The 21,577-nt window shown below is 56.5% G+C and overlaps 2 protein-coding genes across 2 annotated transcripts; both read right to left on the bottom strand.

Annotated features, from left to right (window-relative positions):
* Positions 1-9,915: 9,915 nt before the first annotated feature.
* VOLCADRAFT_65399 (uncharacterized protein) lies at positions 9,916-14,925 on the bottom strand (the record flags this gene model as incomplete). Its single annotated transcript, XM_002954884.1, has 12 exons — positions 9,916-10,053; positions 10,523-10,602; positions 11,127-11,219; positions 11,607-11,691; positions 11,944-12,009; positions 12,262-12,351; positions 12,872-12,917; positions 13,144-13,335; positions 13,458-13,462; positions 13,657-13,776; positions 14,390-14,520; positions 14,796-14,925. The coding sequence occupies 12 exons, from the start codon at positions 14,923-14,925 to the stop codon at positions 9,916-9,918; spliced, it is 1,176 nt and encodes a 391-aa protein (XP_002954930.1).
* A 400-nt stretch (positions 14,926-15,325) lies between these two features.
* On the bottom strand, positions 15,326-18,768 carry VOLCADRAFT_95808 (uncharacterized protein; the record flags this gene model as incomplete). Its single annotated transcript, XM_002954883.1, has 8 exons — positions 15,326-15,428; positions 15,710-15,802; positions 16,014-16,078; positions 16,632-16,765; positions 17,113-17,183; positions 17,620-17,718; positions 18,330-18,521; positions 18,604-18,768. Coding segments are annotated over 8 exons (922 nt in total), but the record flags the coding sequence as incomplete, so codon positions are not given.
* Positions 18,769-21,577: the final 2,809 nt, after the last annotated feature.

Genomic DNA, 21,577 nt, shown 5'->3' with positions numbered 1-21,577 from the left:
CTACCAAGACGGCTGGTTCCCAAGATCCTATGTATTATGTATGTATGTATGTATGTATGTATGTATGTATGTATGTATGTATGTATGTATGTATGTATGTATGACGTTGATTACACTGTGGGCTGAATAGCCGGGGGCCCAGGGCCGAAACACAGCGCAAAGGTCGGTATGTATGTATGTGTGTGTATGTGCATGAGTTCGAAGGTGGCATGCTGCTATGATGACGGAACTAGCCACGGGCCGATGGCTGGCTGGATGATTTGCGTATAAGCACATCAATTTGTTAATTTATTGGGAAGCACACGCACGTGCAGATAGATGCATACGTACATCAGCAGCAAACGAAGTAGCCTAGACAGAACAGTGAGATGGGTGCATGGATGTCGATAACAACATGCATGTGCATTTATTCGTACGTTACATAAATACGTTCGTACTTACACATTGTAGTAGCTGGCCGCGGAAAAGGCCTTTCAAGATGCTGGTGTAATGCCTTAGCAGGTATCATGTCACATGATTCATGTGTGCCGTACTATATTTCAGCTACTACATTCCTCCCCTTTCGAAGGGATCCATCTTGGCCGCAGCAGCCTGTGCCTACCATCTCCTGCCCTCGGGCAGTAGTGGGATATTCATCCACGTCATGGCATGTAAGCCTAGCCTCTGAAGGTTTTTCAGACACAGGGCCTTCCCTCCCACTCAACCACAGCTACATATTTGTCACGATATCCATACAAATGTTCGACATGATCGGCCATGAGTGTGCGCTTTTTAAGCAGCCTCTCGCACAAATGTGTCCGGTCGTAGTTCGCGAATAAAGTGTTCGTACATCGTCCAAAAAGCCAGGAGCGAATTTTACCGCGCGGATGCGCGCGTGGGATTCGCAAAATGCGCCTGTACAAGTGTATATAAATTTTTTGGAGGTGCGCCAGCGCATTGCGCAGGTGGTCTTGTTGGCCATAGTCGCACCCGGCATGCAGGCTGGACTATTGCGTGGCTGCTTTGTATCTGAAAGCACCGAAAGCCTACGTCGTAGCTTGCAACACTGGGCTCGTGAAACTGCCGCGGGAAGATGAAGCGTTCGGGGAACAAGCAGTTGTGTGCAAGCCATAAGGCGCCTGCTTTCGGTAGCGCAGCGCATATTGCACATGGTTCCGACTAAACTCAACTTACACTCTTACGAAATAAATAATAACAAACGCAGAATTAGGTAAAAATAAGAATCGCGAAAGTCGTTCAGAACCTTGCAAGTAAAATGGATGCCGCTGAGGGCTTGGAACAGCTTTTCGCAGCGCATTCGGCCGTGCCTGCGTTAGCCGTGTTGCAGCAACTACGGAAGGACTTGAGCCAGCAGCAAGCTCAAAAGCTGCTGAAGAACCACCGGGATTGTCTTCACATGGGAACATGTAGTTTTGGTCGGCGCGGTCGAGCAGCGTACGCATTGCGCACAGGTACCGAGGTGCAGCGTCTCTTTGAAATCGCCAACATATCTGGTACGTGGTGGCTGGCTTGCCGACCGCGAAATGAAGGGGGGGTCGCATCTCACCATTCAACTAAGCATGCATGTGCTCGGTTGAATGCTCGGTAGCGTGCGAGTTTACCCCTATCAGGATGTTTGTTTGCATATCCCTCCAAGCGAGAGGGCTTGCACCTATGCTGATGTTCGTTCCAAGAAATGAACTGAGGACTGATGCTACGGTGAAAGATTTGCACGTAAATTCGCCCGTGCAATAAAACGCCCTGTAACTCGCTTACGCTAATCTCACATTCCAATATGCCACTGCACTTTCCTCTCCAGCCTGGCCACATTCTCTTCCTCGCAAACGTACTTGGGCACCTTACAATCCAACACCATACGTGCTTTAGAAACGCGGGCAGCTGCTTCACAAGGACCCCCCTATTTCTAAAACAATAACATATCGTTTTGTGAGCGAAGACGATTTCAGTAAGTTTGTGGATTTCAGAAATGAGTGACGTACAGATTCTTGATATTCAATTCCGATGTATCCTTACAAATATTCTTTGAGAACCATCATATTTCAAAGGATATCGTAATCGTTATCAGACTTGCATGTTTCTTAATAAACATATCATTACTGTGTTGCTATCGCGCTACAACACAGCAAGGCAAGTGAAGCTGGGGTATGTAATCAGGGCATCAGACTCGTTTCCGTAAACATTTCATTCACCACGCAGGCATGCACACATGCGCAATGTACACAGCGCCCGTCCCAGATGCAATCTACTCCCTCAGCATCAGCATCAATGACAGTGCATCGATACACTACCTACATGCACTCAATCGTAACTCACACAACCAATTTAAATTTTTGCGAAATGAAGTACATATAGGCCCGCTGCACACATATGCAAAGCAAATAATGAATAAATGCCGCTACCTCACCGCCGCTGTCCCGCGCGTTGCTGCTGCTGCTGTCCCACTGCGCAGTAGCAATAATGAGGAAAAATATTCGATGACAACATACATCAAATATATCCGAGTCACAGCCCAATAATATAAAAGAAGGAAAGGTTAGATTACGGAGGGAAAGCAAGATGAGAAGATCATGGCCATAAACACAAACTTCCCTCGTCAATAACATAAACGGCCTATACCACAATACGCAACATCATAATATAAAGGAATGTGTACTAAAAATCTAAAACCCGAAAACCCTAAACCCAACATGATAGCGCAGAAATCAAAAAATGTGACATTTGATCTGCGTTGGATAATGGCACCCGCAGCGGTCGACGGGGGGGGCAACTAATACACTACTATAGCTATAACCAACTTTGGCAACACATCTAAATTTACGCTTCGGCTCCATGGCAGCTTTTGCCAGCCTAGCAAAGGGTTCGATTTAGCTGCCGCGGCGGGGAGATGCTATGAATGCATCCCTTCGAATTCGATCAGTTCGGCATTCGACGATAGTTCGACGATCGAAATGCCCACACCTACCTTTCTCAACATTCCACCCGTACGTACATGCACACTTTGATCAATGAATGCTACTAGCAACGACCAACAATAATACCAAAAAGTATCCTTGCCGAGTCATGCCATACAGCAATCGCTCATCACGCCTTTGTCGCCCATTATGTTGTGATGACAACGAACCAAGACCAACGAACTAAGCGTGACGTCCAGCCAGCAACTGAATTTTCAGTGATCTCGCCAGGCCCCGTATCGCCGTACGTGAGATGTGTTGCAACGATTGAGGTGAGCTTGCTGCATTTCGCCTGCTCATTGACATCGCTAGTTTTGGTTATTGTACTTCTTCCGCTTCCCCCCCAGGAGGAACAAGGCTTGTTCGCGTGTCGGAAGTTGGAATGTTGGAATGGAGAAAAAACCTATTACGCTATCCCCCACCCTGCCCGCCACGCCCTGCCGGCCCCATCCTGCCACACCTACCCCCACATCAAGCATGAAGCTGATGGTGCCTTATGACGAGCTTGCCGCTGGGCATGGCAGGCGTATCACTAACGCATATCTCTCACCTCACCTCTTCACTTCCCCAATAGTGTCCATCATTACCAAGCAGAAATAAATAATCGGCTGCAAAACAAGCGCGCCTCACCGTCGTCATCCTGCTGGAGGCTGACGTGGCTTTAACAATCCTACTACTAGCACAGCTACGCTCACTATTCGCACCTCGTGCCTCACCGCGTGCAGAAACACAATCGTACAAACAATTGCATGGTAGATGTTTTCGTGCGATATTCGCGGGCACCTGTAGGTCGGTAAAGTACTCCACCGCCTCGCCAACTCCGCCTCCGCCACCTAGCCGCACAAAAGCCAATCTAATAAGAATGTTTCCCCCTGGCCAGGCTATAGCAGACACCGCAAACAAGGTGCAGCAGGCTGGATGGCCCTTTTTCCTGCCGAACTGCGCTTTGTAAATTAGGTGTTGCACGTAGGTAGGTGGGTAGTAACACCAAAGTAGACAACAAAAACACCTTTTTGTCTCTGTTTTGGTTGGGGAGAGGGCTTCGGGAGATGACAGCAACAGCGGTAGTGAGCTGATGTTAAACGTTTGGGGGGGGTAGAGGTTGCGTCCGGAAAGGCTGTGGTGACGGTGGCAGGCACGGCTGTTGGGCGTTGCGGGAGGGACTCTGCGGCTATCAGCGGCAATGATGAGTGGTGATAAGCGGTGGCAGCAGAGAAATGGCTGCGAGCTGTAGTGTGTTCGACTGGCATATTAGAAAGTGCGTTGCGGCACCTGGGGAGGCGGTGGACATGGTTCGAAGCAAGGGTAGGCAAGGAGTTGCTAGGAGGGCTAGGTGGCGACAGTGGAAGGCGGTGATGGTTTAGGACGTGGGGGTGGTCTCGGAAACGGAGGGGGCCTGGGTACTTGGATAGTGCTTGACGGTGGCGGTGGAGGTGGCGGTGGAGATGGTGGTGGTGGTGGAGATGGTCTTGGAGGTGGCGGTGGGGATGGAGGTGGAGGTGGGCTTGGAGGTGGAGGTGGGCTTGGAGGTGGAGGTGGGCTTGGAGGTGGCGATGGAGGTGGTGGTAGCGGAGGAGATGGTGGTGGAGATGGAGGTGGAGGTGGGCTTGGAGGTGGCGATGGAGGTGGTGGTAGCGGAGGAGATGGTGGTGGAGATGGAGGTGGAGGTGGGCTTGGAGGCAAAGGTGGTCTTGGAGGCGGTGACGGGCTAGGAGGCCGTGGTGGGCTTCGAGGACGGGGCGGACTTCGAGGACGGGGCGGACTTCTCGGCAGCGGTGGGCTTGGAGGTTTTGGTGAGGTTGGTGGAGGCGATGGAGAAGGTGGTGGCGGTGGGGATGGAGGTGGCGGTGATGAAGGTGGCGATGGAGAAGGTGGTGGCGGTGGGGATGGAGGTGGCGGTGGGGATGGTTGTGGCGGTGGGCTTGGAGGTGGCGGTGGTGATGGTGGTGGCGGCGGGCTTGGAGGTGGCGATGGAGCTGGAGGCGGAGGTGGGCTTGGAGGTGGCGATGGAGATGGTGGTGGCGGCGGGATTGGAGGTTGGGGTGGGCTTCTAGGTGGCGGCGGGCTTGGAGGTGGCGGTGGAGCTGGAGGCGGAGGTGGGCTTGGAGGTGGCGGTGGAGATGGTGGTGGCGGTGGGGATGGTGGTGGCGGCGGGCTTGGAGGTGGCGATGGAGATGGTGGTGGCGGCGGGATTGGAGGTTGGGGTGGGCTTCTAGGTGGCGGCGGGCTTGGAGGTGGCGGTGGAGCTGGAGGCGGAGGTATGCTTGGAGGTGGCGGTGGAGATGGTGGTGGCGGTGGGGATGGTGGTGGCGGCATGGTTGGGCTTGGAGGCGGCGGTGGCATTTTGAGCATGGCGGGAGGGGGCGGGAAGGGCAATGGTGGGTTCCTCATTGCGGGAGGGATTGGTAAAGGCGGCATCGGTGTTGGCGGTGGCGGTCGCGGCCGCGGCGGTGGCGGCGATTGTGACGATGGGGATGGTGGCGGCTGGCAGCGGCATTGCATCACGCTGAAGCCGTTATCAGCCCAGGCGTTGGGTGAGTTTGAGCAGAGGGAGTTGGATGGGTCCCCGGCGGGAACCCAGTCCCATGCCATCCAAAACACAGATCCGTTAGGAAGTCTCATTGAAACCAGCAGGTGCAAGGACGCCTCCACACACGGGTGCAGATTCAGCTCATCTCCGTGTATGGTCAGCAACAGGTAGCTCCACTCCTCGGGTAAGACCAACAACAGCGGCAACGGCGGCGCGCCACTACACTGCGTCGGCGAACTGAAGACAGCGCCGACGAAGCTTGTATTGTCGTACAAATCGCCACGGACTTCCGTACCGGCAGGCAGCGGCAGGAGCAGCTCGAACGTGAGGTCCATCGAGGTTGGAATGACCGACAGTCTGGCGCGGCCGACGGCGGCGCCGGTGGCGGCGTCGCGACAGAAGCCCTCGACCGTGTCGACGAGGGCGCCTTGGCGGCGAAGGAAGTAGGCGTCGCGGCAGGAGGGAAAGGGTGCCGGAGGTGGCGCGGCTTGCGGCTGGGATAAGGTTGTGAATGCCTGCTGCTGCTGCTGCTGCTGCTGCTGCTGCTGCTGCTGCAGACGAGAAAGAGGTGGGGCAGCGGGAGAAGGACGAGAGGGACTTCCAGAGGCTGGAAACAGACGCTGTGCGGAAACGGTTGGCCAAAGAGGCATGCAAGATGATGAAATGTACAAGACTGCTGTGACGAAGCGGACGAGGCTGGCATTGAGGTGGCGCTCGAGGCGCATGGCTGGGTGGTGACACTTAGTGATCTTCAGTTTGCGTTGCAGTGGAAGAAGGCCTGGGATGCCAAGATCAAGCCCGGAATTGCGCCAGCGGTCTGGAGATGAAGATTTCTGGCGAAGCCGCAAGACGTCAGTGTGGTTGCGCCTCTTGCTTTGCAACGAAGTGTCTGTTTCACGTGCTGGATCGTCCCTGCGCTGAATCGCTGTAGAATTTCATCAAAATCCTTGGAATTCTATGCTGCATTGTAATGGATGTCCTCTAAAGCAAAGGAGTGCGCTTACACGGATTGAAGCTGGGTTCCAAACTAAGCAAGCGCTGCAAGCGCTGCAATCCTGTCAATTAAGTCGCCTAGGAATTAAGCCGCCTAGGAATTGTACAACCACACGGCGTTACTTTTCACTTTCTGCGGACGAAATGTTGTGTTCCATTGCAAGGAAACCCAAGATTTTGCGTTTAAATTAAATTTGAGCGGCCCAGCTACCGTAATTCTCAAGACACTGCTCCCTTCAGGTATAATGACTCCATTTTTTGTAAAACAGCTGTTCTTACATAATCTGGATTTAATTTAAATATAATTAGGCGCCCTACGCTTAGGCTTACGCATCGCGGAAACCGTAATTTACGAACATCACATGGCACTTTTTACGAATTGTCATTCGGATCTCTTAATGAGTGGAAAAGATTTTAACTTTGTACACTTTTTCCCTTATGTTACACCAACGTTAGCCAGTACGGTAGGCACAACATCCGCATAATAAGCCGTAGCCGACAGATATAACATTACTCAAATGCTAAAACCCCGCGACCCGGCTGTGTTACATAATAGTTTTGCTAGATTGCATGTTAGGGATGGCTGTTTGTCCTTTTAAACTTTAAGAATTTATGCCCCAGTCCTCGACGACCTTTGGATTTGAAAATGACGCGAAAGACAAAACCGGATCTTCGCTGCGAGGGGTGAAGCCCCCCCGACGCATCCCCCTAGGAAACAGCCCACAAAGGCAGACCCCTCCGAGGGATGTTCGTGCCCATCTGCCTGCCTGTCTGCCCACCCTGACCCACCCTGGCCCGCACCCGCATGCCTGTGTTACGCCAGAACAGACACCAAACTGCTAGGGATACGGTAACAAATCCTAGAAAAACAAGCGCAGGCCAGCAGCTACTGTTTATCCTGCAAGGATTACTTTTTTGGCAAATCACGCACGCGGGCTGCCAGTTATGCGGTTCACCTTAGCGAACGCGAACATCCCTCCTGGTTCTGCCTGGTTCATGACGTTGACTCGGTGATGATCAACGGTGGTGATCGTTTGCACCGGCGACTGCGTCGCAGACGAAGTCGTCGTCACGGACACAGGGATGTTCAGACCCCTAGTTTTACATGTATTCCATCGTCCTTAGCCCTGCGCCTCAAAGATACCACACCACTCTAGGATGTGTGATGCTTTATAGACCGCATGCAAACGTAAACCGCTAAGCTTGCTTGATCGTGTTCGTTCTGAGGTATGGGGCCCTGTGAGTCAGCCACGCCGAATGAAGGCCCAATTGCTCAGTGCCACCACACGAAGCCACCGAGACCACTCATTGAAGATATCCTCGATCGACGCACGTCTGCTCCCCCCAGGGGCATATATCCAAAGGGGGGAGTCAGTTCAGAACTCCTGCATCCTATAGTAGTAACGCGGTTTGTTTTGTCCACAATATTAATAAGGGCGCGCCTTGGACACCTCTCCGTGCAAATCCCTTACGTAGATGCGGGTGTCAGCAGCTTCCTCGGGCCATGTGCGGGTGTCAGCACCCCGGCGGCAACGGCCATCATAAAATAGGCCTGACAGGGAATCCAGCTGAAGGCGCCCTGCCTACCCTAGCACTCCAAGCCGACGAAGATAGCACCCTACTTGTTAAGAAGCAATGCTGTAGAAGGAATATTCGTGGTGCCCAGTAAAGCCCCAAGCCTATCCCCCCTATTTCAGCCAACTTCCTCAATTATTCGACAACCCGTGGCTCCAAGCATGATGTGATCAAGTCTGCCGGTCTCCCAGGGCCAGTTAGCCGCGCACTGTAATGCACCGCCAGCGGCTAAAACGGACGGTTTTTCGAGGCTTGTTATGAGGCCGTGAGGGGGATCCGCGTGAGCTACCGGCTTGGACTTAAACGCCGAGATCTCCATGGAAAGGACCCAACAATCACCGACGGGCCACCGACGTGGCTAGCGTGGCACACTCGAGTGAGTGACTGAGTGCGTGTGTTCCAGACGCGTTTACATCACAACCCATTCAAGCCCTAGGGACTGCGTCGCCAAGACGGCCGCTAGCAAGGCTCGGCTCTGTTTATCCGTCGCTCGGCTCGACTCGAGATGCCCCTTTTGGCCACATTGCAGACAAACCAGCAGACATATCAGCAGAATGAGACACGCACGCGCCGGGGCTGAGAAGCTCGCGTGCGACCTCGTTTCTGACTACTTGCCCTGATTTGGCTGATTTTATTAGACCACAGGGCCGGCAGCGACACCGGCGCTATTGCGTTCTTGTGAAGCAGCGCAACGAACCGCTTCTCATACACATGCCCTCCTCAACGTCGAGAGGCCGGGGGGCTCCGGGCTCGCGTAGAGTCTCTCCCCCAATTCCCCCATTCATCCTGGCCAGAGTTTCCGCTCTCCTCGATTTCCTTCTCTCACCCCGACCCCGGGAACAGCTGCTACACGCCACAACGCGCCCCGCTACACACCACACAGAAGGTGCAGCTGGCAGCCACATTCCGCTCCTCACTCATGCCCCGGTTCGAACTCGCAAGCACCCCAACTTACTTCTCCGGGCGCCACCACCACCCCTCGCTCCCTCATCTTGTGGGCGGCGTGTCCGCCAATGGCGCACGCCCCGGTGCACATACACCTTCCCACAGGTCTTCAACCCTCCTTTCTCAACCTCCCCATCCAAACCCCCCTTGCCTATCCCTTTTCGAAATGCAAAGAAGGAAGCTAATACGGAGGACAGTATGGGTGGTAATAGCTTCTGGCTATAATAGTTGTTGTAAGCGCCTCCTTGCTGCCACAAAACAAACTCCTCCTCGGATGTGGTGTCCATTCCGCGCTACCCCATAAGCACGAACCGCATTCTCTCCCAAAAGGTATCCAGCACATCCTACCTAACTACCTACCTCTACCTACGTGCAAACCACGTTGCTGGCCACTCACGCAGCGGCGAGTGTACCTCCCAGCCGAATGCACATACATACATACCGAATCCCGGCCGGACCTTCCTAGCCCCTTCCCCGCAACCTGAACACGACTCCTAGCTCCCAAACCCCTAACTCCCAAACTTCTAACTCCCAAACGCGCACGTTGGCCCTGTCCGCCGCCGGAGTCCTTAGCAGTCCTTAGCACGCAGCCTGCAGATGCTTGCGAAATGAAAAGATGCCCTATCGCCATTCGCTGGCCTATCCACCCATCCTCTCACCATCGTCCCAACCCCAACAATGGTTGTACCCTCCGTGCGCCGCGGCTCCTGCATGGCCCTCCCTTACCCATCGCGCAAGCTCGTCAATCTCCTCCGAAACCGTGGAATCCGCTCACCTATCCCTTCACCGCTTTGCATGACATGCAACAAGAAACTGTTCCGCCTGCACTTTACGTGGCCGTCACAGTGAGAGCTGCACAGCGACTATCTGCCATCCCCCTCACATCTCTTGCTCCTCTCTTTCCTTCCCACCCCACTCCTCTCAAGCCGGGCCCTTGTTCTTGGCCCGCAGCCGCTGCTTGTACTCCTCAAAGGTACCGTGGAAGGGCTGCACACGGCCGTCCTCGCACATCCACAACTCGTCCACGGTGCTCTCGATTAAAAACTGGTCGTGACTCACCTGAGGCAGGGAAGCAGGGAAGCAGGGAAGCAGGGGGAGAATTACCAAGGTGCAAAAAATCGCCGCAAAAGTTCAATTCTCGTTCAAAAGGTGCAAAAGAGGACTATTTCCCGCAGCCATCACCACCCTTTCACGGCCACCTGGTTCTCTACCCAGGCACAGAAACTCTTCCCAGCCCTCCGCTCTTGCTGCCGCTTCTCTCCAAACGGAAACGGAAGCACAGTCCTACTGCCCTCTCCCCCTCTGCCTACTAGGAAAAGAGGCCTTCGCGGGCAAGTAGGGTAATAACAAGGCATGCGCGTGCGGAAAAACGTAAAGTACTCCTTTTTGCGGCAACTCCTCTTTTGCGTCCTCTTATGACGCCTTACAGCACGTTCAACAGGGGTGTCTGAATCCCCACCCCCGTGTCCTCTCTCCCCCCACAATATGATTCCCTTTTTCGCGCCCTCGCAGCAGTGTGTAGACCCACCATGAGCACACCGCCCTTGAAAGTGGCCAGCCCCTGGATCAGCGCATTGACGGCGTCGATGTCCAGGTGGTTACTGGGCTCTGCAGGAGTTGGGGGGGGAGCAAGGGGGGGAAAGACGAACCACACACGAGTGAAGCTGCTGCCAGGGGAGGGGTAGGGGTAGGGGGGCGGCGGCGGCGGGCCGCAGAGAGGTAGCAGAGGAGGAGGAGGAGGAGGTTCATATGCAGCATAAGGAAAGGAATGGATTGCAGGACAGGGTATCATTACGGAAGGGAGGAAAGGGGAATGGGCCCCGCCAGCGGGCAGGGGCAGGAGGAAGACACCACGAAGACACGATACACGCGCACACAGATACACGTACAGATAAACACACATGCGCGCTGGCGTGCCTCATCAGTTTCACCTTTCCAAATATAAACCCGGCACGCATTTGATTCCGCGGCTGGAATACGTACGGATGTGGTCTCTCGAAACGCCCAGCAAAGGCCCTGGGCGGTCCGCCAAACCCCCACCCCCCACCCCCCCACCCCCACCCCCGAGCCCGAGCCCGGGAACGGACCGCAAAGAGGGACCGACCCCTTCCCCCCGTCCGCCACCCACCCACCATCCAGCAGCAAGATGTGCGGCTTGGTGAAGGTCATCTTGGCGAACGCGACTCGGCTCTTCTGGCCTCCGGACAGAGTGTACATGGCCTGGCCTGGGGTCGGGGCCCGCAGTCAGTCGTAAGACATGGAAAGGGGGAACCACTGCTCAAGCGAAATCATCAAGCAAACCGAATGCTGCTGCCGATACGACAACTTATGTTCCCCCATCGGCAAAATTAAACACACACACACAGGCATCAGAGGGGCGAGCACGCGACGGGCGACGGGCGAAGCGGGAAGGCTGGGGAAGAGGGTAGAGAACTGCGGATCGCAACACTCCGGCAACACAACGGAAGGTAAGCAAGGAAAAGCAACACACCAGGCCCCCTCCACAACCACAACTACCCCGTCCACCACCACTACCCCGTCCACCACCACCACCCCCTCCACCACCACCCCCTCCACCACCACCCCCTCCATCCGCACATGCACGCAGTTACCTGCCAGAGTTGCTGGCACACCAAAGCTGGAAAGATGCCCTCGTAGCTCGGGTTCCTTGGCGTCGGGGAAAGTTCGGCTGAGCACCTGCAGCGGGAGATTGTGTGGGTGGGTGGGTGGGGGCCGAGAAGGGGGAGGACGAGGTGTGGGCGGCGAGGGGTAGTAGGGGGGCGAGTGGGGAGGGAGGGAGCCAAGAAGCCTTAGGAACTCGACAACGGCCCGGAGGCGGCAGCGGCGGCGGTGCCGAGCCAGTCTAGGAACTTCTTCCACTGCATTCCCCCACCGACCCACCGACCCACCGACCCACTACCCCTACCCCTACCCCTACCCGCCACCCACCTGCAGGGGTGTCAGAGCCAGATCCAGTCCATCCACGTGGTGCTGACTGAAGGTGGCCAGACGGACCTGGGGTTGAGGGAGCGGAGGGGAGGGGAGGGGAGAGGGAGCGATTGGGGGGGAAGAGGGGAGTGATGGGGGGGAGGGAGTGGGGAGACATCGTTACCACATGATAACGATGATCATAATCATAATCATAATCATGATCATGATGCAAAAAGCAAATGAATCAGCTGGCGATACTGCCGTCCAAAGCCGCCAACTGGAGAAGCGGGGGTGTCGGGAAGTGGGGGGGATTACACGGTGGAACCCTACACGCACCCGTGTGTTCCTGGTGATGGAGCCCTCCGTGGGCTGCAGCTTCCCTGAGATCAGGTTGAGCAGTGTGGACTTGCCGATACCGTTGGGGCCCTAGGGGGGGGGAGGAGGAGGGGTAAGGGGTAGAGGGAATAGCGGGGGAAGGAGGAGTGGGGGGGGGGGAGGGGGGTTAGGAAGGGGGGGGGGAAAGAAGAACCACAAGCGAGTGAAGCTGATGCCAAGGAAAGACTGATGCGCCAGAAGAGGAAGGGGGAGGATGGTGGAGAAACTGGCATGTATGAGGGGGGGAAGGGGGTTTGGAGAAACCAGAACGAGTACGAGGGGCGAGAGGATTGAGGCGCCCCGTAGATGTACACCGTGAACTTGTGTGCAGAGCGACACAAGAGAGCGACACAAGAGAGCGACACAAGAGAGCGACACAAGAGAGCGACACAAGAGAGCGACACAAGAGAGCGACACAAGAGAGCGACACAAGAGAGCGACACAAGAGAGATCAAGAGACCGGTACGTTGACAGCGGTACGCGCGGAGACAGCGGTGGACAGAGAGATGGCGGTGGTGGAGAACCCGATACAGCGGGGAGACGGACGCGCGCCTCCCTAGAAGACGCGCACCACGATGGCGAAGCGGCTCTCCAGGTCCAGCCCGAAATTGAGGTTCCTGCCGGTCGGGCAGGTCAGGACATGTAGGGTAGGTAGGACAGTGAGCAGTTGCAGGACAGAAAGGAGGGGTGCTTTGTCCACACCCTCAGCGAACAGACTCCCATTACTTCAGCAACAAAGGAAACCCCTCTCCCTCTCCCTCCCCCCTCTCCCTTTTCCCCTCTCCCTCTCCCTCCCCCTCTCTCCCTCCCAGGCAGCCACCCCACCCCAGCCAGCGGACTCACTTGAACAGCGTGGGGCCCCCCGGGTATCCGAACGACACGTCGTTGAAGGCGATGATGGGCGGCGCTGCGGAGCCCTCGGGCTCGGGGAAGGAGAACACGTACTCGGGGTCCTCCTCCATCACCTCCACCTCCGCCATGCGCTCCAAGGCCTTGATGCGGGACTGGACCAACGCGGCACGGTTGGCGTTGTACCTATACATACACGCGTCAATGTGCGGGAGGTATGTGGGAGTGAGTGAACCTGGTAATCAATGGAAACCTTCCCCCCTCGCGCACATACATAAAGACAAACGCATGCGAATGCGTGACACCACCATCTCTTATGGGACGGGTATACCGGTGTGCGGTCTCGGTAGAGCCCTCCCCCTCCCCGCCTTGCGCTTCCCTTCCCCCCTCCCGCCGGCCTGTGCTGCCCTGTGCTGTGCACTTGTGAGGAGGGAGATCTGTAAGCCAAGTCCTGTGAGCAACCCGACGACGTGAAGTCGCAGGCCAGGTGTGAGGGCCTGTCTTGACCTGCCTGAAGCGGTCGATGAACTGCTGCACGTGCTTGCGCTTCGCCTCCTGAGCCTCGGCCGCCTTACGCTGGTTGCGAAGTCGCTCCGTCATGGTCTTCTCGAAGATGCTGTAATTGCCCTGGGCGCGTGGAGGGCGTGTGCGACAAAGGACGGAAAGGGAGGCAGGGAAGGGTGGGGGAACAGGAATAGACGCAAGGAAACAAGGAATTAACTGCCGCCGTCCAAAGTGAAGGGAAAAGGGCGGGAGGAGGGGGTGGATAAGGGAAGGAGGCGCATCGGCAGGTACGCGTGAGTAGATGAAGGGAAAAAGGAGGGGAAAGGAGGGAGAAAACGGCGTTGGGTGCAGGTAGAGGTGCGTGGAGGAAAGGAAAGGCAAGTTTGGGCGGGCCGACCCCACCAACTCAAACAAATCTCCTCCTTAACAGCTACAGCCTTCACCGGGCTTTAAAATCCGTACAAACTGAGTCACCGGCCGCTGGGGATCCGCAACTTCCCAAACAAAGAACACACAGAAGCCCTTCTGGCCAAGCGCTTACAGATTCTCCTCTTCTCCACATCTTCACACCATCACGTCCACCACGCTTGGAAGGCGTGCCAAACCCCCCTCCACATCTCCCCCGTCGTCCCCCGCCTTACCCCCTTTTTCAAACAAAACACACAAAAACCCATCCGCTCACAGCTCCCCTCCCCCGGGCGCCACCTTCCCCCCCCGCGCAATAACCCCGCCTTACCTTGTACGTGATGATCTTCTGCGAGTGCAGGTGCAGGATGTCCGTGGCGACGACGTTCAGGAATTCCCGCGCGTGCGACACCACCAGCAACGTCTTGGGCCACTTGACCAGGTAGTCCTCCAGCCATAACACTGCACGGAGCCGCGTGGGGCATGAGCGAGGAGTGCGGCAGGGTGGGGTGGCGCAAGAAGTCAAAGCACTTCTTTCAAAGAAAAGAACTTTTCTTTTCAAAGCAAAAAACTGCAGGGGATGGGGCGGGGGTCCCCAGAGGAATTCGGGTGCGGAGGCTGTGCAGCGTCTTGGGCCACATGCGGTGCATTACCCGACCGAGACGCAGTGCAGTGCACCCACACTCCCTGGCTCCCCCCTTCTTCTCCCTCCCTCTCTCCCTCCCTCTCTCACTCACCCGCATGCAGGTCCAGATGGTTGGTGGGTTCATCCAGCAGTAGCAGGTCCGGTTCCACGAACAGCGCCCGGGCCAGAGCCACCCGCATGCGCCAGCCGCCGCTGAAGGTGCGGGTGGGGCGCCGCATCATGTCCGCGTCGAAGGACAGACCCGCGAGGATGGACGCGGCCCGGGCCTCGGCGCCTGCAGACCACCAGGTAAGTGGTGGGTGCATTGCCGCGGCGGTGATTGCGGCGGTGATTGCGGTGGTGGTTGCGGCGGTGATAAGAGATGGGATGCGGGAAGAGGTGCACACGAGCCCCCCTACCTGCTTCCGGAGCTACAATTCACTCGCGCCAAACTTTTGGCATGAAGCAGGCCATCAGTGCTGTGGACGTGCCGGCGGCTGTTTCACTGACCTTTGCACATGGCGTAATTCGCGCCTACCCACCCAGCCACCCACCCAGCCACCCACCCACCCGCCTACCCACCCACCCACCCACCCGTCCGCCTACCCACCCACCCACCCGCCTACCCGTGTTGCCTCTCACCGTCTGCGTCTATCTCCTGTAGCCGCTGGTATACTGCCACCAAGCGAGCCGACATGGCCGCCTCATCACCGCCGACCTTGTCACCGGGTGTCGCTGCCGCGCCCTTGGCTGCGCCGTTGGCGGCGTCGCCCGACTGGACGGCAGTGGCAGCAGCAGCAGCGGTGGCAGCAGCAGCGGTGGCAGCGGCACCACTGCCGTCCTTTCGCTCCCGGTTGAGCGCACGAAGGAGCTCCGCTTCCTCCTGGAGCAATAGAAGCAGTAGCAGCAAACTGCACATTACGCCCATGCCCATTATCATGGCTTCCCTGCGCTGCGTCTAAGGGCGGATCCAGGTGACGATGTAGACACGCCGTCACAATAGCCAGCAGCCCTACCCTAGCCTACCTTTAACAGGGCTGTCCGCTCCGCATCGCAAGCTAGCACCGCCTCTATGACAGGCGTGTCATCTCCCACCACCTCTTGCTCCACATGGAGGACCTGCAGGGGTAGGTAGGCAGGTAGGAAAGTAGGCAGTTAGTCAGTTAGGTAGGTGGGTAGTTAGGTGGGCGGGTAGTTAGGTAGCGGGGGTTCACCAGGAATACCTTAGCCGCCAATACTTCACGAGCCCGACGAAGGTCCATTGGAAACTCAAGCGTCTTCCCCGAGCAACGTAGCCGATGTCGGTATTCAGTTGACCGTTTTGTCGTACCTGGCAGTTGGCAGGAATGCCCTTGATTTCGTGTGCGGCCAGAGCGCGTAGCAGTGTCGTCTTGCCTGACGGCCGGAATCATCATCGGGTAGTAAGAGGTTCGGGGTGGGGTGTCGGAAGCGGGTTTAACCCAGGCAAGCCAAGCCAAGAGCCAGCCACCCCACCAACCCCTAACGCATCTAACTTTCCCCATCTACCACACCATCCCCTTTGGGATGACACCCCTTCGGTTTCCCTCTCACGAGCCCCCCACCAACCACGCGCACAATGGCCCAAAGAAAAAAGAAACGTGTCCGTCTAAGAAGCTCACCCGTTGCAACCTCTTCGTGAACCGACCACCTCGTGCCAACCAACCGCTCCGAAACCCAACCAACAGGGGGCCCAGGGGACCGTCTGAAAGCCTCTAAAATCAAAACATCCAGCAACGACAACTAGCCTAGCCCTGCTCACACACCAGGATGTTTCTCATTAGGGCCCCTGGTCATGAGCCTCTTGCGTCACACGCACACGCATGTGGAACGATTGGTCCAAAACCCCGGACAATACCGCTCCCACCTAACAAGCCGCCCCTCATGTTGACAAAACCATGTACGCGAACACAGGATCACGAATGCTCACCCGTTCCGTTTCGGCCAATGAGGCCGTACCTCCTCCCAAAGGCCAGCATGACTGTGGCATCCGTCACCAACTCCTTGCCGCCGTTGCTGAGGCTGAAGTTCTCCAGCAGCACGTCCTTGGAGCCGCCGCCACCCCTGTGAGCCAGAACCGCAGCGGGAGGAGGAAGGTGGTGGGTGAGGCGGAGCCCCAAAGCACCAGAGGAGGAAGGTGGTGGGTGAGGCGAGGCCCAAAAGCACCAGAGGAGGAAGGTGGTGGGTGAGGCGAGGCCCAAAAGCACCAAGACATGTAAAAGGAGAACCTAGTCGGCAGCAACGACCACCATGTCCTCATAGCACAAGGAACCTACCGCTAGGCTAACCAACCGCGATGCCATGGGGGGGAGGGAAAGACGAACCACACACGATTGAAGCTGCTGCCAGGGCAAGAGAGTATCAAACGTAGAACTGACATGGGGGGGCACATATGCTGTTGCATGGCTTACTTGTTTCGTATGATGATGGGGACGTCACCCTTGAGGGAGTGCGCTGCTCGGGCCTGATGCGCCGCGAGGACCTTGAGAGTGTGTGTGGGGGGGAGGGAGGCCCGGTAGGCAGGTACGCAGCAGCCAGGCGGGAAGAAAGACGGGTGAGGGTTGTAAGGAACTCACACGCGTTACATGAAGGAATGAAAGGGAGGCGAGGATTACGGGAAAGGGCGCACCGCGTAGAGGAAGGGATTGAGTACACAGCAGCACCAGGTACCCAGGGGAGAGGTGGGAGATCTCATGTGCGAGAAGTCATATGTGAGAGAGGTGGGGGATTTCCAGATGCCCAGAATATCTCACCTATCTCCCGCTCTCCTCTCACATGCCGTGCTCACGGAAATCTGAGAGAGCCAGTTTCCAGCGGCTCTCCCCTTCTTCCCCCCTTCCCCTTCTCCCCAAACATGTGTTGCTGTTTTCCGGCTTTCTAATCCAACATCTGCCCAGCCGCCTTGCCTTCCCTCTCACCTTGCGTTGGGCTTCCTCCTCCTTGGCCGCCCGCTTCTCCAGTTTGGCCTTGTCTTTCTCAGTTAGGGGTGCTGGCTTCGCCTCATCCCCGAACGGCGTCTGTGGAGTACATTGGCAATGAGATGGCGTGGCATGGCCGCGGAGTTCAAAAACTGGAAAGGTCAAAGGAGGGGGATGGACGGGTGGGCACCGGCATCACGGCAGCTGGTCCATTACCTAGGTGCCGTTAAGTGGAGCCCCACTGCACTGAACTGCACTGAGCTGCGCCCATCTCCAACAGCCGTCCATCACATGAGTGACCAGCGGTCACAGCGCATTGGGCATGGCCTTACGACGGTGGTGTGTGTGACTGACGGGGTCGGCGCAGGCGACCAACTGAGGCGCCCCAGGCGTAACAGGAGCTGAGCGGGACGGTGAGAAAAAGATTGGTTTGCCAGTACCAGCATTTATACATTTTAGTTATGACCTAAAGCACAGGCACCACATCCTTCTCCGGCTTTAGGTAACCTATCGCCAGGAGATGCTAGCTCCCCACGCCGAGCACGGGGATCGGGTACATGATGGCCCACGCCACCGCATTACTGCCACTACCGCTGCCTCCACCTCCGATACCGCCGTCGCCGCTAGGGTTTATGCCATAACTTCCGCGCACGATACCCTGGGTGCGCTCAAGGGAGAGTCCCAACGGCCAGAATTTGTAAGCTGGTCACCTGGATAAGGTGTCGATAAGATTGCTCCTGATACAGCACGGCCCGACTGTCGGCTTTGGAGAGCTGGACAGGCCCGGTCTCCAACGCGCGCACTGTGGGCACCGCGGCCGCAGCACGCAGGGATAACTTCTCCGCCAGGACGCGGCACGCTTCGCGCGCTTCCTCGTCACTTCCAACGCAATGGCCGTCGATCTGAAATGAGCATGCGGGTGCACACATCGCAGATCATCCAAGGGATGCCGCCTGAAGATTTCGCCGCACAACCTTTGCTCACCAAGAATGGTCCGATCGCCTCATATGCATCTTCACCCTGCTCTCCGAATTCAAAGTGTTCATCTTCCAGGACGCCGCATATGTAGTCCAAAATCGTTGGATCGCCCTTGCCATCAAACAGTCCGTGAACTACCTTTTGTATTGTTTCAGCATCATGAGTGCTCATATTGGCAGCTACGTTCTGCCAGATAGTATTCTCACTTTCTCATAACCTTGTCTGCAACAATGATCCCAGGGGAAACGGTTAAAGATACAAAATTGTCATATAGTTCTAAGATCCTGACAGGTTTCGGGAGTATGGGAGTGCAAGTGTAGCCGTGTACAGTTATGGTACGGTTAACAGCTGTTGGACGTTAGTCAGGTCACTAACCGACTCTAACCGCCACGATTTTTCCGGCTGCGGGACGGCATAATTTTGGTCAGTAAACCTAAGAAAAATTCGAAGTCAAATACACCAGCGCGCGGCCCTACGGGCCGCAATAGAGGCTGCAAACCACATCTTTTGGTCAAATTTTGGTCAATAGGGACCCGCAGCCGGGGCCTGTAGCCGAATTTCGGCTGCGGGTACGGTGGTGCGGACCCGCCTTATTTGCCGACCTCTGAATCAGACATTAACCCAACCAGCCAGCAGTGTTTCTACAAGAGGAGCCGGTGAGCAAGTTTGGCATCATAACCAGCATCTAGACGTCCTGCAGAAACCAGATGCATAAAAGCTTACGGTGAGCCTCAAAGCCACGCAGGAATGGACAAGTTAATCACGGTGATGACATCCGTGAATGATCGGGCTCGTTTGGGGTATCATCATAGTCCCATTTTTGACCACCAGCGCCATTCGGAGGCATTGCTGCCCTCCTCTGTACGATAGGCGTCAATGATGAAGAGCCTGATCATTAACACTCGCCCAGGATGAACCTAAGGAGCTCTTAAGCCAGTCCGGGGGGAGGAAATGTCTGCATGTCGGAAGCATCAACATCTGTCAGTGGACCTAAACTTTGAGCCGGTGCAGGGGCAGCCGCCAGTGCCATTCCGTCCGACCCAGGTGGAGGTAGGAGAGCCAGTTGGACAGAAGGTGAAGCGACGGAAAACCGATGCTCTGTCTCAGGCCGAGGAGGGCGGCAACACCGGCGGGCGGGGGCCGCAGGGAGGCAGCAAGGGATACGGGAGGCGCGGGGCCCGTGGAGGGTTATATGTTTTGGACAGCCCTTTAGTGTTCTTCTCTTTCACACGCTCAGTGTCTTGTAATGTTCTTTTGCCTCTCTTTCGCACAGTGGCACTGCTTGAAATGGGGCTTGGGGCATTCCCACGGCAGTATGTGCTTTGTGAATAAGGACCAATGCCCCGGCATAGGCTAAAACTCGCTGGCCGTGTGGTCTTCCATATCACCTAAGGTTGCTGCATGCCGGAGCGCTGGCGCTGCACTAACCTTATTGCCCTGGAGAGACTTTGTTGTACAGCCACAAGCTACAATGCACGAGCCAGAGCTGCATCTACATTAATGCCCCTAATCGGTGTAGTCAAACAAGGTTTGGCAGGACAGTCCAAATCCATGGGAAGCAACATATATTTCAGTTGTGGTCTTGCAGGTGACAGGGTCGGCATCGTGTCCATGCAATTTACCACTGCCCGTGCAGCCGAAAGGACCTCGTGCAGTCATGTTATGTGGGCCGACACGTTACCCTGTATGCACATGCGTCAAGTGTCCAACATAACCCATTTCCGCCTCGTCACTGACCGCTCAGCTTAGAAGGCGGATGAGCCACGCGTCTGTCCACACCTCCAAATCTCTACCAGCCTCTCTAGATTCACCTCAATGACCAGATACGCTGCGACAGCAGCAATCCCCGCCGCCACTGGCTTGTCTCCGGCACCCACTTCACGTCTCTCGCAACCAACAGTTCGTCCGAGGTAGTGTCCGCTCTGCGCTGTACTGTGTGTGATGATGTAGTGGCGGTGTGCTAGGGCATGCCGCCCTCCCGAAAGTGTTCATGCATGTTTCCACATTACCCCATTTCCCTTTTTTTGCACCTCGCTTTGCATTGCACCGGCGACCGCGCGAAACAAATCACCCCGACTATGTAGTGGTCACCACCAGTCGCACCATCCGCGGCTCCCACCATAGCTAGCAGTTGCGCTCCACTCCCAGCTAGCCACCCCAAGACCAGAATCCCACCGCCTCTCCCAGGCACGTCTGCGCGGGCCCACGCGGGCCCAGTACAAACAGATTTCTGAGCTTAAGCCACACAAAGAGTCCAATCGCATCATTCGTCGGCCCGAAACCTGCTACACGACGCTGCACAGAAGGCGTTAGCCCTTCTTCACATCGCTGCCTCGGTAGAAGGAGTCGGTACCCGCCACAGCTGAAGGCCTCATCATGCCGCGCCCAGCAGCACTGCCGGCAGCCCGTCGAACACCAGCTGCGCGACATCCTGCCGCTCCGCCTTGACCGACACGTCTACACCGCCAGCCCCCGCTACAAACTTGAGCTCAAGCAGCACCTGGTGGAGCGGGTTTGAAAGTGGGGGACGTCAGCGCGCACAACATTTTGGGCTTGAAAGCACCTTGATCGAGCAGCTTGTGAGCTGCTGCACCGACACTTCAACCAGCCATCATGCCATTTCAAACAGGTAACCGGGTTTGGCATGGCATGTTGCCGACCGATGGGATAGGTCTGATCATGCAAACAGGGAGGCGCGCCGGGAAGCTGCTGCTCGCAATGACGTCGCGCCTGGTGGTCGTCCGCGAATAACATTTTCGCCATCCCGTGCATACAGAGCGTGGCCCACGGCACAGTGCTGGGCCGAAATGGCATCACGTGCGGCAGCGAAAGTCCATGACAGTTCATTGACGATGACACCCTGCTCACACACCTGCCCGATACCTCCCGCAGAGATGCGGCACGTGGCGTAGATGGCATCCTGGCCCGTGGCAGGAACCTGCAGCCGGCATAGCATGAAACGAGTGGCGCAGCAAGAAAG

The sequence above is a fragment of the Volvox carteri genome, assembly GCF_000143455.1.
Source record: "Volvox carteri f. nagariensis unplaced genomic scaffold VOLCAscaffold_47, whole genome shotgun sequence".
NCBI classification, from domain to species: Eukaryota; Viridiplantae; Chlorophyta; class Chlorophyceae; order Chlamydomonadales; family Volvocaceae; genus Volvox; species Volvox carteri.
The sequence above is the reverse complement of the archived record's forward strand: the minus strand, read 5'-3'. Positions and strand labels throughout refer to the sequence as shown.